Here is a 19,979-nt window from a genome sequence, read left to right on the forward strand (position 1 = left end):
GATTTAGAAAAAATGTTTGTCCGGCTGCTTGACCTCGGGTAACCTATTTCAGGCCATTTTACAACAAAATGGCTACGGCCTAAAACTACATTATATTTGAATGAATCAAATTACAAAAAATATATAGAATTGGGAAGCTATATTTCTTAATAAAATAACCCTTAATACAGATTTTAAAACAAGCCTTTAAAAAAAAAAAATACAAACAATGGTTAGGTAAAATGAAAATAAAGGCTGTCTTAAATGCTCCATGTTTTTTTTACAGCTCTTACAGGCCTGTTATAAACAGAATGCATAAAAAATAAAACAACAACAAACACCGAGTTCAGCTCTTTTTAACAGAATCACATTCTCTCGCCTGCTCGGGCTTTCTTGCTGCTCTGACTGTGTTTCCTGAGCTGCCTCCCCGGGAGTCTGGAGGTCAGGCGCGGTTCAGTTTGCCGGAGTGACAGACTGTTTGGACTTCCTAACATTGTGCCTGCTGCCTTAAAGTTTGGTTTCATAACACCGAGGGCCTTATTCGATCAGCAGTCGGTCCCTGAAACCTGTCTGCATGCTGTGCACCTGGTCCATATGTTCGTGCAGAGAATTAAAAGAAAATGGTTGTTTATAAACACGAAGGACGCGCGTCACGTCAACCAGGATGTCAACAAAGTGGGGATGCTGTCTGCGAGGATTGGAGCCACGTGACTGCCCCGCAGACAGGTGTGTTATTCCGACGTTTCACCTGCAGGTTGCAGCATTGTCCCTGAAAAGGAGGCTCACCTGTCACCTGTGAGACTGATCCGAGAACAGACCTCACAACGGTCGTCTGCTGCTGCTGCTGCTGCTGCTGCTGCAACATGTGTGTGGATAAACACAGCGATGTGTGCGTGACGGATGTAGAAAACAGGCCTGTGTTCAGTTAAGAGCCACTCAGAAAATATTATAAAATCACGGTCATATGCTGTGACTCTTTGGTTTTGAAATGTGCAGATGCAGCCCTACGTTAAAATGAATTCATCTGCTTTAGAGAATGTATATCTTCAACTCCAGCATTCAATTATTTCTTGATTTAAAAAAATAAAATAAAATGCTTAGTTTTGGTCCTTGACTGTAATATCCAATCTTCAGCGTTTAAGGGGTTTGTTGATGATTTTTTAATAATGAAGAATATGCTCTCGCTTTACATTACATCCCTTTGTGTGTTACGGTGTCCTTGTGGAATGCAGAGAGGCCTTCGTTTGAAAATGAGATCTCCTTACGGATTCTACAGCCGATAAAACAAAGGCGTATTATTTGTCAGACACATCTGTGCATGAAACTATCTGACCAATGGTCATCTCGCTGGATAAATAAACAAGCCAAATCAGAACTGTGAACAACACAAAATGATGGAAAACCATTAGCTAGAATGATTTATTTATTGCTATTTACACACACAGTACAGGACTTTAGACTTTTCATGCTCATTGAGTCAGCCTTAATAATGTTTTTAAAGAAATATAAGAGAAACAAAAAAGATAAAAGAGCAGCAAAATAAACATTTTTTTAATTCAGTGAATATTAATTTGAAAAAGAATAAACCTAACATATAACAGGATACTCTGTATAATACAACACTTTACTTGTTATTGTCCTGAGAGTGTTGTAGCTCTCCGGCACATGAGCTCATTTCTAAATCATGTTAATGCACATTACATTATTTTCAGTATTTCTTATTACCTGTGGAGACTGTGAGGAGACTGTCCATGAAGAAGGTGAGATGTGGGCTGAGATTCTAGGAAGATATCAAGATTAACGTTTACCTTTTAAGATAAACGATGAAAAATGTGACATTAAGACCCTGAATATCCCGAGAACATGTTGCCCAGAGTATTTAGATGAAGATGCCTTGTTAGTTTAAGATGCTTGATGAGTCCGGGGTCTGTTTCAGGACCGCGGACAGCAGCTTTGGCCTCCTGCGGACACGGACAGTAAACAAGCTGCGGGGATGTGTGTGCGTAAAGTGTCCGTGTGTCAGTGAATGTCAGTGTGAACATGTTGTATATGAATCCAAAACTGATATTCCTGTTTTGATGCGGACACATTTCACAAAACACCTCAATCTTTGTTCACTCTTTTTAATTTTATTTTCAATGTTTTTAAACGGTTGCACAACAAAGCCTGTCTGTGGGATTATTCGTACACAAATATCAAACAGCTAGCACCTCCGAGTATTTGAGTACTGGGTGCTGGATAAAAACAAAAACAAATCCAAAGACAGAGTAAGACAAAGTCCGCACACACCAGAAGCTGCTCCAATGAACAGTTAATGGGAATTATCCTCACATGAAACACAACGTGAGGATAATTCCCAGTTCATTGGAGCAGTTTCTGTGGGATTATTCATACTAAGATTTTAATCAAATATATACACACAACATTTTAATATCACCAACATCATGTAATAACAACCACAACAAGAATATCTGAGTAAAATATCACTTTTTAATTATTGATTTTGATAAGATGACTGTATATATATATATATTTCAATTTTACGTTATATTTCTACATTTACTGTATTAGTAATTTGTAAGTGTTTATTGCATGGCCTTGTACAGTCGTTACATTTCACTGCGCATCTGTATGAGCGTGTGACAAATGCAAAATACAATCTTGAATCTTGAAGCCTTATATATGGCAGAGTAGATTTTGTAAATCCTGTTTGAAATGTTAAGTCTCAAAGTTATATCCTTGCGTAACAATTATTTCACGACTCAATGTTTTTAGTGTCTTTCTAGACAGTTAGGTAAGGGTATGCTTTGGTCTTGACAAACAACTAAAGTACTTAAAAATCTTCGTCACATTTCTTTAAACATGTGAATATACACTGAGATCATGTATGAGTGAGTCGATACATAAGAGGAGCCCGTTCGGCTGTATGTTCGATTTATTCCCTAAATATTATTATTTAATCATTATTTGTTTTGAGAGTAACACTTCTCTCTTTTATGCCTTTGCAGAAAAATCTACAGTAGCTCTATCTCCGCTGTTGAACAGGTGCAAGGCCCATCCACTCCTCCCGCCCACACTAATCTGACTGTACACCTGTTTCACCCCCCCCCCCCCCCCCCCCCTCACTCACTCACACACACACACACACACACACAAACACACAGTAACTCCACCTCTTCAAGTCCGTAATCAATATCTCGTTGAGCAGCAGGGTCCCAGTGTTTCACGTTTTTTATTCATAAAAATAGCAGACATGCATGAATCAATCTCAGGAGACACATCGAACTTTTCCATGCGTTTGTAGTGCAGCCACCATCGCAGCTCAGTCAATATTTTATATATATATATATATATATACATACACACAGCAATATTTAATTATATATACAACAATATTTTATACAGCAGGTCATACAAAACATGAAAATATAAATAAAGGAATAATTTTATGTTTCAATGTGGCACTTTTAGCCGTCATACAGTAGAAATGAACAATGAACCAAACAACAGATACAAACACGCGCTCTAAACGATCCTCACACACACACACACACATGCACACACACACTTTTCCTATGATGACAGCAGCTTTATGCTCGGTCACCACCACACAGTTAGAATCTTTATTATTAGGACGCCATGTTTGTTTTTGTTTTGACTTTAGAATGACTTGTGGGGAGGTCATGACGAGACTAAGTCCCACAAAGGTGAAGCAAAAAAAGATAAAAAGCGCCCACGAAAGTGCACATCATGAGTCCACACATTCAGTGTGCCAGCAGTCCGCGTGCCTCATGACAGCAGAGTGTCTATATGGAACGCTCGCGCCTTACTGGACACCTTGAGCGCGTGCAGAGTGGCCTCAGGTGCTGTCTGTTGCAGGTATATGAGTGCGTCCCTCCCTGGCTCCGTGCTGCTGCTGTACCCACCCTCTGACAGGTACGTGTGCTGTGCAGGATAACTCAGAGTGAAGGGCAACAGGTGTGCTCCTGGGGGCCAGTAGATCCGGGGGGCGTGGGGGTGTGCTGCCTCAGCGTGGATGTCCTCCCGCCGTTTGAAGGGTGTGCTGAGGATGCTGTCAATGGCGAAGGAGCTGGAGAACTTGACCCCCACCCTCTCCTCCGGGACGGGGAGGCGGGTGTCCTCGTTCAGGAGGTCCTGGCTCTCCTGTTCCTTGGTGGAGCTCCTCTTAGCGATGCGCTTCCTCCTGCGCCGGAACACCCCGTCAGCGAAGGTGTACTCGCTGTGCGGGTTCAGCATCCAGTAGTTGTCCTTTCCCCAGGGCCGGGACGGGTCCCGCAGCACCTTGAGGAAGCAGTCGTTAAGTGAGAGGTTGTGGCGCACAGAGTTCCTCCAGCCGGTGTAGCTGCCGCGGAAGAATGGAAACTTCTTCATCAGGTAGTCGTTGATCTCTGCCAGCGTGAGGCGGCCACTGCTGGACTCTCTGATGGCCATGGCGATGAGGGCGATGTAGGAGTAAGGGGGTTTAGGTCTGCGGGTGTATGGCTTCCCCTTGCTGCTGTCACCGCTCTGGGTGACAGGTGCCGGGCTGTTGGCCACGCAGTCCCCGTCAGACCCCAGCTCGTCCCCGGACAGAGGAGACGGCACTCCCCCGTCTGCGTCCATGCACAACTCCAGCGGCTTCTGCGCGAAGTGGTGCGCAGAGAAAACTTCAAGTTTCATTTTTCTTTAAATGGAAAGATAACCTTCTATCCCGAAGAGTCTTCTTAAGTCTGGTCTGAGCTGATCAGCAGAGCAGGTGCAGCAGCTCCAATGAAAGTCTCTGTGTGTTTGTTGTAAAGGCTCGTGTGAGGCGCTGGAGGCACCCTGAGCCTCAGTCTGAGCAGCAGAGTACAGATCTGTCTCCGGAGACACGCGTGTCTCGCTATAATATAATGGCTCTGCGAGGGACGGCCCACAGGCGGAGTTTCCAGCCCGAATCCATTGAAGCATTGAGTGATATAATATGTGTGTTTACAATTGAACGCTACCGTGCCACGCCAGTGGAGAAGAAAACAACACAATGAGGGAGGGAGGCGAGAGAGAGCAGGTATGACAAATAATCAGTCTTAAATGCAACTTTAATAAAAGAGCATCCATCGAGCAGTCTTTGATCACACCGTGGATTAAAAACGCACAAATCGAACCACATGTGACACTTCAAACAAAGCAGATCAACTTTTAATGACGTGATAAAACTACGAACACAGTTGTATTGGCTGTTGTGTTTTACTACTAAGATTCCTTTAGTGAAGGTGCACTTAAATTGAAGAAGTTCTATATTCATTTAAACAGTAAAATCCCCTCTCTTTACGCCCTCATGAAAAACAAGTGTGGTTGTTTGTTGGAAATAAAAAAAAAAACACAATTTTGCGCACAACAGAAAAACTTTCAGGAAGTTGCAGAACATTTCTATAATGAGGTAAATCAATCACACAAAGAGTCGATAAGCTAAAGGGAAAGAAGAGAATAAATGGAGGAATGCACGGGGCTGTTACCTTCCTGATCACCAGAGCTCCGGTTGTAACGCAGACTCATTGCTCAAATAAAGGGCGTGGGTTTGGATATGTAGCATTTTATTCACAATGAAAGGGATTACTACTATACTCAGGTTAAACACGAAGCTTTAAGGAGTAAATACATCCAGAAATATTGACCAATAGGTCGTGTAAAGTTCAGAAAGGACAAATGCACCTGCGGAAGCTCGATGCGTTCAGAATCAGTTTGAACCTGTGATGCAAATGATCACAGAGAGAATAACAGACTGTCACTCAAAACGTGTGGATAGCTCACTGTTAACTGTGTTCTGCAAGTGTTTTCTTGGCTTAAATGTGGCTTGGATTTAATTGCACCATCTCTGTTTTTTTTTAAAAATCATTTTAAAAACCTCCATGATTAAATTCTTAGTCCAAATCTTTAATATGAGGAAACAGTACACCTGTGAATGAAAGCACTCAGGGCTTGAATAAGAGGTCCATGTGGTCACCTGTAAATTGGGGCTGCTGGTTATTTCTCAGGTGAAGCAGCAGGTCTGCAGTGTGATTTGTCTCCTCTATGCAGCCAGCAAGGAAAAAAACCTTAACATGAAGTCAGAGCTTTTTTTCTAACAGCTCCACATACCAAAGCACCTTGCAAATGTTTCACCCTACAACAATTTGTGCCACAGAATAAAGAATACTTTATAGTTACACTTTTCCAGCTCAAAGAGAATCAAAGACTTTTATAGAAACATGGTCAGAAAGACACAGAGGAGGATAAAGTCTGTATAAACTTTTTGCAATGTTACAAAACAGCTCAGGTGACATAACCACTTTGACCCTGATGACCAATTGATAAAAGAGCCACCTATGCTGGGTCACGTGATAATAGTTGCACTAACAGTTTTTAAGAACGTAAACAGACACCTGTTGACGAAACGTCTGTTGTCCCACTAACTCTTCTCCTGTCAACACCTTTCAGAGCTGCATGACGGGAGAGTTAGCAAGAGTTATGACTCTGGCTTCAGGCCAGTAATAACCATTAAACTGTCTTCTCCTGCAACCCTTCATATCTCAGCGGCTCGGACTTTGCTGGAACCAGAACGACTTACAGTAAGATCACGTCTGCACACTGTCACTTCCTCAGAGCTTAGGGAATATTAACAATTAATTATTGTAACACACATTAAAGACAAATGTGGGAATTAAAGTACAGGGATTTTCAAAATGATATCAGAGCATATAAGATAAGGTTACTATAAACTACCTGCTGTCAGTGAGTCCGTTCCCCAGATATGAATCTCTGATTGGCATCCTGAGCAGTGTGTGCGTCTGCATGTTTAAGTTTTATCACCTAATTATAACCCAGTGAGTATATGACAGCGTGATTACAGATCACATAGTGTACGCAGAGCTGTATGTGTGTGAAAGTGACAGAACTGAGAGGTTAACTGGGTTTATTACGTCTATGTGTGTTGAGAGTCTTCGTCTGGTTTTTCAGTTGTGTTCATAAAAAGCAAGATTGAGGCTTTTATATGTTTAGAAACAACGCTTATCTTTGAAACAGATACAGCTGCTTGATTAAGTGAGGTGAGTTGAGTTTGAGCGCTGGTGGCGCGGTGGTCAGTGCGCCCGCCCCGTGTATGAAGGCTGTGGTCCTCCAAGTGGGCGGCCTGGATTAGGATCCCACCTGTGGCTCCTTTCCTGCATGTCATTCTCCACTCTCTCTCTCTCTGATTTCAGCACAAAAAGCCCCAAAATATATCTTAGAAAAAAGAAAGTGAGTTGAGTTATCTAAATGAGTGGTTCTCAACTGGTGGATCGGGACCCAAAAGTGGGTCACGGAGCAGTTTTCAGTGGGTCGCAAATGTGTTCCTGAGAGAACAATAGCGTCAAAAAGTCTTTGAAGCTTGTTTGGTTTGTTGTGTCTCTTTGTGCAGTCATTTGTTATGTACATCCTTTAATGAAGTAAATTTGATTTGTTGAAAAATATTGGAAATGTGAAGATTTTTCACAAAGGAGTCGACGATGGGTCCTGAGGAGAGACCAGTTGAGAATCACTGATCTAAGGCGGCCTTAACCGTCATGTGGTTAAGGTCATATACTCTTTACTGCGTTTGCCTGGTGATGGTGTTTACTCTTTAGAGAGATAGTCGATACATACTAAAACATCTTTCATTTATATCAATACAAAGAAAAAAATCCTCCCACTGCCTCACATTTTACTCAGGCACCTCCACTTCTCACCTGAAAGAAATCATTTACAACACTTCAGGACATGAGAATACTTTTCTTTGTTATCCTCAAATTAGCGAGCTAACTGCTTCTGGATGAATGATGGCCTACATATGATCAATTGTATCAGATTTTATTCCGTCGGCAGTATAACTTAAACATCCCTTATATGTGCAACGAAATACTGCTAACATAACCTCAGAGTCTTAAAGCCATTGTCGTATTCTGTTGCTCCCAGTGTTAGGCCAAAGACGTTCCAGCATTTAAAAAAAAATAATAATATAAGAAAGAAAGAGAGATAAAATGAAACATTGTTTCCAGTTTTTAAGCCAGATTTTTTTTGTAGTGGTGCAAATGCATCATGATGACTCCTTTCTATAGTTATAATTTGAGCATTTTATATTATATCATATTTAAAATGTGCAATCCGGACAGTTCTCTGTATGTCAAAGGTGATTGGTAATCTTGGTAATGATTTAGTAGTAAAACGAGCTAGAACCTGCATACATCAGAAAGTCTGGAGTCAGTTCCAATCAGTTCTATCAGAAACGGTGTAGTGTCAGTTGTTAAACTTCCTCCACATCCTCCTGATCAAACTTAGATGTTGGAAGCTGCTTCCCTTTTCTCACTGGGACATTTCTGCTCCAGCTGTAGGGTTACTACCAAAATGTTTTTGTTGAAACTCAGGAGGCCGACTGCTGTGAGCCTAAAACCAGAGCTGAGGGAAGCAGCAGTGTGCGTGCTATCATTATCACCGCCACTGTACGATACTCTGATGAGGCACAAGGAGTGTTACACCGCTGTGCTGGTGGTGGGTGTGCCTGCTTGAGATGAGGCTGTATTTGATTTCAGGTATTCTGCCAAGATGGCCACACACACCTGTGCTGAAGTGATTTAGTGTGAAAGGAAGCACACCTGTTATCGGTTTTTATCCTCCATATCAGAAGTAGAAAGACAATTTCCCCGCAGGGATAAATAAAGTATCACATTATCACTTCTCCCTGCTTGGATTAAGTTTTATTTCAGATCTTCACATCATTTGAGAAGGTCATATCCTGGTTTAACTGAGCCTCTAGTAGGAAATGATACGTATAATGCAATAAAAAATGCTTTAATTGCAAGGTCATCAAGGTCAGAAGAGTCACCTGTGCTCTGCAGAGAGACTACAGAAACACACTCTGCTTATGTAGCCTGTTAATGTGTCTCTCCTCAAATTGGCACCTTGTTATTTTAGCTCAGCTATTGAGATTTTAAGTGTCTCTTTTGAGCTGCAGCAGAAATCTCTCTTAAGTGCTGACATGAGTGGAATTCCAGAAATGTAAATTCGTTGGGTGAATCCTTCACAGTTCCAAAAATAGCCACACCTCTGTGGCGGTCTGCGCTCACACGCTAACCCCTGTCTACATGTCTCTGGATGACTTCTTACCTGTATCTCATCTTTGTTTTCTTTCTTCTATGTGAGTGAAGGGTGTCCAGCCCCCATGACTTTGTGTAAACACAGTGCAGGCTGTGGGTGAGCAGGGCAGGGAGGAACGGCAACAAGAGGCGCTGCGTTGTTGAGATTCCCAAGATTCCCCGCAGCAGATTTAGTCTCTGACAGAGACGACATGCTTCATTTGGGCGCACAGGTAGGTACAGCAATGTGTCTACTTCACTGCCAACTTAAAAAATCAGACATTCCACTTCAATTCCACCCATTCCTGCACTCAATACAGAACGGCATGAGTGCAGGGGTGTGTGTTTGTCTGCAGCTGTGTGTTTGCTCAGGTATAGGTGTGAAAGTGTGTGTGAGATTGTGCATGCGCTTCAGGGAAGTAGAAGAGTAAGACGTGTACATTCCATCTAGTTTATTCTTCAAACAGAGATTACTGTAATTACCCAACAATGCGGCCCTCTAAACGTTTGCTGCCTGCTTTGTTGTGCATCTGTAGATTTACACCTTTGTGTTTCGGGAGATAAATGGTGGGGGGGCGGCACGTCCATATAATCAGAGGCACACCTGAACACTTAACTGTAACAAACAAAAAGTTCCCACGCAACTGTTTTTTGATACATATCACAAGAACTTTCCAGAAAGCACAAAAAATAATGCTTGGCTACCACACACGCACACATTAAACAGGCTACAGTACCTGCAGTGACTCAGAGTTTTCATAAGTGCGGTTTGATGAGCATAAATCTCGACTGTTAGGGTGTCAACGATTAATATATGAAATGTGATAAAATGAAGCAGCATATCCCGCAGTCAGTTGGCAGCCACGTGTTGCTATTTTAGGTTCTCCTGCATTCTTACCTGACGTGCTCACAAACCCTGCCAGACCAACAGAAGGAAAAAAATAGATACATATAAATAAACGGAGCCAACAAGGGTGTAATTAAAGTAATTAACGAAAGAGGTGAAGTGCAGGTGAAGCACCGTTGAAAGGCATTTTGGCACCGCTAGGAGCTGGATGTCATGCAATGCTGGTGATGTAATTCTGGGTCCCCCCTCTATTGAAATCTCTTGAAACATTCAACATTTTAAAAAAGTTTTTAAGAAGACGCATGCAAAGTTGAACGGGTTTCCTGCCTTATTATTTCCCCCTTTTTAACATGACATACATCTGCACACATTTGGCACTTTAATGCTCCAAAAATCACAACGGATAGGTATGTGGGTTGCCGAAGAGTCGTCCTTTTGGAAGTGCAAAGTCGTGGTTTGAAATACCAAGTACAAGTGCATTCTAGTTGGTACCATTGTTGGACAAAAGGTAAATCCTGGAGTTCTTCTGTTCAGTAATCTTTTCCCTTTAGCTGACTCAAGTGGAGCGCAAGAACCCATTTTTTCGGCCATCATGCAGCCCTCGTCCATCACTGTAGCCCCTTGTAAGCTCATGTGCAGTATTGGTGGTGCAGTTTTCCCAGTTGTCAGTCCCTGTTACCAACCCGAAAGCTCATGTTGTTATCACAAGTGTATCCCTGATCAGCCAAACAAAGTATCCACATGGTGAATTCAAGTGTACCTCTGGTCGACAAATGGGCTCCCAAGTGAACCCTCTTGACCCCACATCGGGTTTTGTTGACACAAGTGAACTTCTGATGTTATCCCCTCGTCCTTCAGTGCCATCCTTTTTGGCTAAAGTGCCGCTCTAGTTGGCTCAAATCCCCAATAATAATGCATCACTCACCTGGGGATATTTGAAAGATTATCGTTTCAGAGTGAGCACATACCACCTCACATTATCTCACGCACAAGCAGATTTTAACAAAACAATGACTGACTACACCCAGCTGTAGTAATGCTCTGCAGTAAAGAAAAAAAGTAAAAAACACTTTCAACATGTCTGGATGAAGAAATAATTGTGGAGACTTAGTAAAGATTAGTTGCCTACAAGCACAGGTTGTATATTCACCAGCAAGAGCTGGAGGTGAGATTGTACCTGTTTTTCTTCTGTCAATGGTAGCATGCTAGCTAACATTTGCCTCACCTACTCAGAAACACCATCAGCATCTGCAGCTCTATCTCATCTAAACCTTGCTCCATCATACTGTAGATTGTTGTGGTCCTACTTGGAAAGTACTGACCTAATCATCCAGATGTTAAATCGTAAATATACATTTTTTAAAATGAGGCATGGCAAGGATAAGTCAATGAGCTAGTTGTGGGGTTTCAGACCAAATCTGCAAATTTATCCCATGACCAGATAATCTGTGTTGAACATTAGTACCAAACCTTATTTCTTCCCCAGTTTTAGGGAGGGGTGAATGGTATACACAAAGTACAAAATGTCTGTAGATGTAGCCAAATCCTGTGAACCCTTTGACCCAAGGTTTGCTATTGGTAAATCCAAAAGATGCTCCGTGATATCTGGTCGGACAAAATGTATTTTTTCTTTGATCCAAACAAAGTACCCAGTGTGGTGGAATCATTGCTATACTAAACAAGGATCTTTGGCCAACAATGTGGCAAAGGTCTGACTCTGATGATCCCATCACTTCTTCTCAGCATCTCTTGCAACATGTTAATGCTACATGTATGCGAGTGCACATGATTAGATGTTAAGGGTTAATGTGTTGGTTTGTTTTATGCGCGACATTGCAAAAAGTCTGTGCTATCATCTTTAATGAGTTACATGATTTACAGACATAAAACACAATGCAATTACAAAACACAGGTCAAACCAAACCTGGGTCACAGCAGCAAGTCATTAGACAAACCAGATGATCAATCTAATTTTAAAAAGATTTAAAGAGACAAGCTCCCCCAGACACAAATCCTCCTGCAGGAGCAGCGTACCTGAAACTCCTTTTCCCAATTTCAAGTCGCATTTTGGGGACAGTAGTCAAGAATACGTTTTGTAAATGGGTTGCAGAGTGAATACTGTTTTACAGAAAACTGTTTCTTCCAGCATGTTTCAAATGAATAAAATGATTGCGGTATGAGGGAAGCAGATTATGTATAAATAAGGATATGCCAATGATCTTGGCTTCGAGTAGACAATGTAGGCCAGCTAACTCGAGCATACAGATTGCATTGATGAGTTAGGGCCTTAAGATTTATTATGAACCTCAGTGCTCCATGGTATACAGTATCAAATGATTTAAGGCAACGACAAGTCTTCTTTTTGCAGGAAAGAAAACTCTGGCCGCAACTTTAACAGACACGTTGCTGATTATGAAGCTTAAAGAAAAAACAGCAAATCATCAATTAAAAAATGAAAAAATTTGGGGCGCTGGTGGCACAGTGGTTAGTGCGCGCGCTCCATGTATGGAGGCTGTGGTCCTCCAAGCGGGCAGCCCGGGTTCAAATCCAACCTGTGGCTCCTTTCCCGAATGTCATTCCCCTCTCTCTCTCTCCCTGATTTTCGACTCTATCCACTGTCCTGGCTCTCCAATAAAGGCACAAAAAAATCTTAAAAAAAAAAAAATCTGAAGTATTTATAAAAGATTCATACTCAATCACACCACCGTGAGACATAACAAGGCAAGTTCAGATGCTGGTACTGAAACCCCCTGAAGCCCCTAAATGGTACTAAACTAAAGTTCCGCTGGTGCAGGAACTCCAAACCACAGCGTCAAGGTGTAAGCTGTCTGCTCCTTAAAACTGCCTCTAAAATGTTACTGTTAGTGCATGTCTGTCAATGAACCTCCGCCATGCGTGCAACTGGCTCAATACCTGCCATATCAGCAGCTATCGTCCATTTCAGCTCTTCACACGCTACAGTCCCCTCGCATGCCGAGGTAGGAGGCGTGGAGGGAGATTAGCGGGTGGAGGGTGAGGGGGGTTGGATAAAGAAGAAAAAGAAGCAATGATTGATCTTAGTCATAGACACCTTGCTTTATCGCTGCAGCTGATAGGACCTACCTCCATTCAGCAGCGCTGTAGGCTGTTTTTGTGTAAGCATAAACACAGGGCCAAATCAGTACCTGTGCTGCACTGTTTACCTGGCAGCCGTTCAGCCCTTTTCTGTCTAAACTTGAAATAGGATCCAAACACTCTACTCACGCATAGTGGTTTGCACGAGATGCTTTGCCTGCCTCTCAACCTACCACTGGGCTCCGTAGTGCTATTTTTGCACCGCCTCAACCTTAACGGCCCTCTTATTTCTTTGATTGAGAGGTGGAACATCTAGCCCGGGGGCTTCAACTGCAAACATAGCACTGATTTGGAGCCGTTACCAAGGAGTCATACCACAGACAAACCCAACAAACAAGCTGCTGATTGATAACATTAGTCTGTAGGTTATATTTAGATCTCCTGTTTCTCACCAGTATGTATTACAGCAATCAACCGTTTTATAAGACCTATCAAAGAACTATAACCATGGCCTCGTTTGCCTCTCTGAAATGTGATTTAGATAGCTTTTGATTATTCAAGCATACAGTGGACTAAAGATATGGGAATATTTAACATATCCTCGATAGTACTGAACCTTAAAGGGACACTCCCAAAATGTGAACATCTCAGCTGGGTTGACTTGTTTTAATCAGTATGATTTTGTCTTTGAAAAGAGTTGTACAATCCTGTATGCTGTGGCCCTGGAGGAATCTTTCTATAGTATGAGAAATGCAGGTGATTTCATCAAGCCTTTTTGAAGTTTCAGATTTGGTGTGGAGAATAATTAATTAATTAATAATAATAAAATATTGGAAGACTTTGACCTAAGTCTGTGCAAGGTAGTGAGGGTTTACAAGAAGAATATGGGAAATGTAGGATCCTATGTTTAGATGCTTTATATTTGTGTATCCATATTTGTGATGACAAATTTCCCCTGGTGGACAATAAAGTATTGTATTTTATTGTATCTAGATCAATAAAACTAAAAGTTGGCATAGTTAAAGACCTGTTTTGTACCTTTGTCTTATACAATCCTGCCGACTTGATCAAAGAGTGCACAATCAGATCATCTGAGTCTTTCACTGAGAGCGAGGTTTGATTAGCATCTTACCATGGGTTACTTAAGTTTAACTTAGTGACTACTTTAGCTTTCAAGGAGCACACATGCAAACAAGAATTGGAGAAAGAGTCGGACATCGGTTTGAAGCCATAAATTGGTTAGACATGAACATCACTCATTTCAACACTTCACTAAATACTGATATATAACTGCTAATGTATTTCTTATACAAACGTGAATCTCCGATTGTCTCTCCTACAAGAGGTTAGAAAAGCCTCAGCCAGGTAAACAGCCGTCAAATGGTCAAGTGAATGAAAGAGAGAAGATCCAAAAAGACTGTTAACCCAATGTTAACTCGCCAGTATGTCAGTCCCCCGACCCTAAAGAGATTTAGTTTTCCAAATTCAATCTAAAAGTAACATCTAGCTGTTAAATGTAAAACAAAGTTCTCCGATCTCTGTACACTTTGCACGGCTGACTGCAGGTGGAATTAGAAACCTGGGCTCCTGAGCAGATGCTACTGTTTGTGGTTAGTGCTATTAGATATTGATCTGGTAATAATTCATAGATGAACATCATTAAGCATCGGAAGTTTGATTGTGGAGGGGGGGAAAAAAAGGAGCTAATCTCCTCCAGCTGGCTGCGGGGTAATAATGGCCTCCTGCCTCCGCTCCTGCATTGATCCAGAGGAGCAAACAGCAGCTGCTGGGCTGCACAGCAAACCTCAGCACCCACCTGATTTAAAACACATCATTTAATGTTATTTATCAGAACATGTCTCACAGTGTTGCACAGTAGATGATCTTTTACATATGACTGACATAACAAGTCAGGTGCCATCCTTCAAACTGTGGGTCCTATAATTCCATAAAGGAAACATTTACTTGGATTTAGGTGAAATGTAAATACATATTACTGTGAACACATCAGTGGCTCCTTCTTCCTCTGGAGTGGACAAAACCATGCAAATCTGTATCACAGTGTTAGAACGTTTGGTACTGTGGCTGCATAACAGCACACACATGTTATAGTAAAATTATGCTATTAAACAACATAGGGTCAAAACAAGATCATGCTTTCATCCCCAGTGTTACGAATGTCAGATGTGTTATTAAGTAGGGTGGAAGGCTCTTAAAACCAGAAAACCCCTGAGTCCTGCTAATGATGCTTCAGACTAGTGTCCTAGTAGTGTCCTAGATCCAAATCAGTCTTGAAGGTCTCGGCCTCGTCTCGGAATAGAAAGCGTTTATACTCAGTCTTGCCTCAGTGTCAGACTGGGCGGACTATAATTTATTCATAATTTAGACTTTTATCCTCCGGTTACGGCCGCAACCTTCCTGGTGTAACGGTCAAAGTGAGAGACACGCCCCCGGCATACATTTGATGATTTTGTCATTAATTATAGTTTTGGTCTTGCCTCGGTATTGCCCTGCCTTGGTCTTGGTCTTCTTGAATCAGTCTGATCCCTAAATGTCTTGGCCTTGTCTCGGAACTCGGAGCACTCTGGTCTCGGTTATTCTGGTCTACAACACTATACTGCAGACAGAAGCCAGCCAGAGGCATGAACCAGAACTAGTTAAAATGACCTGCCGTCATTGGTAACACAAATCATACGACTTAATCGTGCTGAAATCTTATCTTGCATGCCTGGCCTTAAACACAACATTCCCTAAGGGAAACATGAACAGCACTTTAGTTCTACTTCCATACCAATAATATTACAACTCTATTCATTGCTTCCCAACACCACTGTGCTGCTCCCCTTAGAATGTAGTATATATTATTTGATTTATTCATGTAGTGTTTTCACTCTAGTCTGGAGTAACAGCAACAGCAGGCTTTGGATTAACAAAACATCTCTCGATGACAATGGATAAAATAACACCAATAGTGCCTTGACGTCACCCTCAAATGACATGATGTTTGTTGTTTTAGTATTTTGGGTGTTTCTGGCAGCATCTCCAGCCCTCCTCTTTAATTTGGAAATAGATCTAACCTGTAGACATACTGAGATTCGTTAACTCCCCCTGCATGCCACAGAAACAGGTTTGGCCATTTGGACAGCCAGGTGGATGAAGCCGAGGCGAGGAACAATGGCTTGTTGACTGGTTTAGGTGGTCAGAGGTTAACACCATAATGACAGTGAAAAATCAGGATTTAAATGTACTGATGTGATTTCACCTCACAGCCTGTCAGTCAAATCACACCAGTGTCTCTCTGAGAAGAATCTGCTGCAGTTTCAGTCCTGAGATGAGAGCACTGACAGTTTATTGAAGGGTTAGAAAAGGTAAAAATAGAATCAAAAGGCAGTAAATTATGTACATCTCTGCTACACCCCAAAAAAATTATGCCCCCCCCCCCAAAAAAAAGTAGAAAACCATAATTGCTTCAAAGTGAGGCTCATGCATGTCAGGAGATGTGTCGCTGCCACGCTGTCTAATTGAACTTTCTCTTGCAGGCATTGTGAGAAAACAGGCGGTAACTATTTATACAGCTACACACCTGACCAGGCATCTATCCAAACAAAAGGTCTTGAACCCAGCCCTTGCGTGCCTATCCAACCCAGACATCTGATTAATTATAGTGTGGCCGTTAAAGGGAAGAAAAACTAGCTGATGAAAAGTCATCGAGTCTGCAGGCTCAACCTGCCCAAACAGCATCATGCGTGTTAGCTTGTAAAACTCTCCGTCCCGCCCCTCCTCCCTCATCTCTGTGTGTTTCCTCCCTCCCTCCCTCCTCTGCTCCGGGCCCATTCGTGCAGACAAGGTAAAACATCTCCCTGGCTCTGTCACAGCCCCGCAGGTGGGCCCCGCGTGCTCAGGTAGATAATATCACTGTTTCTATAGACTGTGTTTGGGTTAGCTCGAAAAACACTTTTCACGGCATCAGCAAAACAAAGTGCTCCACAGTGCGTGATATGGCGGGAGCTGCTCCCTAAATATTAACCTGTGGAAACACTTTGGCCTTGCACGAAACACACACACACGTAATACCCCCCCCCCCCCCCCTTCCCCCACCCCCACAACAACAAAAATCCAAGTTTACATGACGTTCTTCTGGGAGCAGGGAATCATTTTACAAGATTTCTAGAGATTAAGGAGATTTCTTTTATATGTAATCCACCAAAGGAATAATGCTAATCCAAAACAGTGAAATAAGCCTTTAATGTCCCGCTGGTTCAGGTTTGGGACTGAGCTGCCTTATATCCTGATTGAAAGCATTGCACTGATTGGACAAGTCACTCTGTTTCTAATCTGCATACTGCCTGTGCTGTAGACTTTATAAATGGACTTTCTTTAAACAAAAAGAGGCATGAATAGCTCGAATGTGCTCAGGGCCAGGAGCCGGGATGGCTTCCATAAACAGATCACCCAGGTGGTCCATGTGTGAGAGAAGAAGGGAGAGCTGGTTAACAGGCCCGCTGCTGCAAACACAGACTTGGATCTTCTTTTTTGAGGCGCTCACTTTGTTTTTTAGAAAGGTCTGAACTTATACTCATGGTCTGATTTATGGGATTTTCAGATCTCTTGGGAGACAGGACTTTTCTTTTGCACAACGGAACAGAAAATGTAACTTTGTGGGACTCAAAAAATCTGCAAATTTGTAACAAAAAGTCCTTACACATGGACTTTCTTTTCACTCATATAAGACAGGCAAACTTGTATTGGAAATGCTTCCAAGAACCAGCGATTTGAGTTTGTTTGAATGTCTGCAAACTGATTGAGTCAGATGTACAGTTAGGAATAAACACTTAAAAAAAGCTGAGATGGCAGATTGTTCAACTTTCAAATACGGTAACTCGGTTTATGCTCACCATAGTGTCTCATACTTTGGTGAATACAACAGAAAGATATCATAACCTTTTTCCAAAAAAGCCCAAACACTCCCAGGTTGATTTCGTAACCAGATGTTTGTGCAAACTTTGCCAAAAGAAGCTGAAGTGCTTTTCCTCGTCAATAGCACCCATCAACTCTATTCTCCACTGAGATGACTCCCTGTATGTTAGGGGCAGATAGTCCATCTCCTACATGCTTGTTACTCTCACACTATCAGTGCAGTCCAACGGCAATGTATCCCCAATGAATGTAAACAAAGCTTTACACAATCAGTCATTTAATTTTTTTTTTTCAAGATTAATTTTTGGGAATTTTGTGCCTTCGCTGGAGAGACAGAACAGTGGATAGAGTTGGAAATCAGGGATCAGGGATTTCCGACTCTCTAAAGAGAGTGTAGGGAATGACATGCGGAGAAAAGAGCCACAGGTCGGATTCGAACCCAGACCGCCCGCCTGGAGGACCCCAGCCCCCACACATGGGGAGCGCACCCCAACCACCGTGCCACCAGCGCCCCAGTCATTTAATATCTTGTGTCTTCTTCATGGATTAGAGAGCTTTCTACATAGGGAGGATTATCAATCAAAGTAAAGGGAGTCTCTTAGATTGCATTCATTTTATTAATGTTTTAGAATCTGCCATTAGCCATGTGAGTTAATTAATGACTATTTAAATCTTAGCAACAATTCACAATGCTAACATTTAACACATCAGTTAAAGGTAGGGTTGGTCATTTTGGAAAGCTAGCAGAAATCCCTCAGTGTTCTATCTGCACAACACGTCAAAACATCAACATGTCAATTACGTCTAATGATTTAATAAATGGAAATTTGCACACGTGACACCTTCACACACGCACACATTATGGGAGGAGTGTACTCATCATTAAGACAGGCACACCACCACACCGTCAACACCAGCAGCACTCTGCTTTATGCAATGTTTAGATAGCAATTTACGTAACTGCCGTGTCTCTTTGCCGCCCCCAAAGGTCGAGCATGTTTCTGGAATGACATTGACCTTTGGGGGGGGGGGGGGGGGGGCTCTGCTTTCCTGTCGCCTCAGCCCATATCTTGTGTGTTATCAATGCTGGCCTGACTTATTGTGCAGGTTTGTGTGCTCACAGATGATTTATGTACAGTGAGCGTAACAGATCAGCCGTCACATGCCACCCTGGTCATTCGCTCAACATGTCCAAACATACCTGCGCTGTTCGCTGCTAGTCTGTGTTTGTCTGTGAAAAGGATTAGTGTGAAATATGAGGAAACTGCGACTGACAGTATGAGACTCTGAGGGTAACCCAGCTAGTGTTTCACAATGCTTAATAGTGTCAGTAATAGCTGTGAGTCATTGCTGAGAGTATACCATCGCGTGTGTGTTTAGCAGTTAAGGTAAGGTGTGTGTGTGTCTGTGTGTAGGTGCTATTAAAAACTGGTTCTCCTGAATGTTGTTTTGACAGATATCAATAGCGCAGGGATCACCAGATGCAGAGGGTTCCCTCTACACTCACAAACAAAAGCTAAATTTGATTTCCTGGCTTTTATTTAGTCCTGGGTTTGGTTTGAAGGCTTAGCCTGTAATGCCGGGCTAATGAATCAGGTCTGACGTTACTCAAGTGTGTTTGGATAGCAGGTAAGGACTACATGTTTGTCTGTGGCTTAGGTGCTGCAGAACTTTCTGTTATTGTTTTTATTCCACATGCTCGCTCTCTGACTGCAGCTCCAAAAATATCATGCAGCCTGTAATTATGGTTTTAACCTAAATCTCCCCTCCTCCATTACTCCCTCCTCCTATTCTCCTGCTTAGCACCTGTGCTGATTTATCATGTGTGTGTCTTTGTGTGCGTTAGCCCGGTGATTTACAGCACGGTTGTCGTCAGCGTGGATGATTTTTGTGCAGGAATGCAGCCGGTGATGTCAGAGAAAACCAAGTTGATCGCGCTGCAAATGCAACAGCTTTATTATTCAGTGGAAACTTTGTCTGTGGCACGAAGCTGTGTCCCTCAACAACAATGATGAGTTTATTTATAGAGCTACTATTGTGTTAAACATGTCAGGTGTGGCACTAAGGATAGGATTGTC

At 42.3% G+C, this 19,979-nt stretch overlaps 1 protein-coding gene across 1 annotated transcript; it reads right to left on the bottom strand.

The window, feature by feature from the left end:
• Positions 1 to 3,192: 3,192 nt before the first annotated feature.
• On the bottom strand, positions 3,193 to 4,853 carry LOC110001311 (forkhead box protein Q1). The gene has a single exon (XM_020656787.3). It carries the CDS (start codon positions 4,657 to 4,659, stop codon positions 3,769 to 3,771), a length of 891 nt encoding a protein of 296 aa, XP_020512443.1. The 5' UTR covers positions 4,660 to 4,853; the 3' UTR covers positions 3,193 to 3,768.
• Between the last annotated feature and the right edge of the window lie 15,126 nt (positions 4,854 to 19,979).

The sequence above is a fragment of the Labrus bergylta genome, chromosome 6 (genome assembly GCF_963930695.1).
Source record: "Labrus bergylta chromosome 6, fLabBer1.1, whole genome shotgun sequence".
NCBI classification, from domain to species: Eukaryota; Metazoa; Chordata; class Actinopteri; order Labriformes; family Labridae; genus Labrus; species Labrus bergylta.

Bases quoted from the DNA above. Each gene is read 5' to 3' on its own strand.
- LOC110001311 (XM_020656787.3), bottom strand. From the start codon at position 4,659: ATGAAACTTGAAGTTTTCTCTGCGCACCACTTCGCGCAGAAGCCGCTG.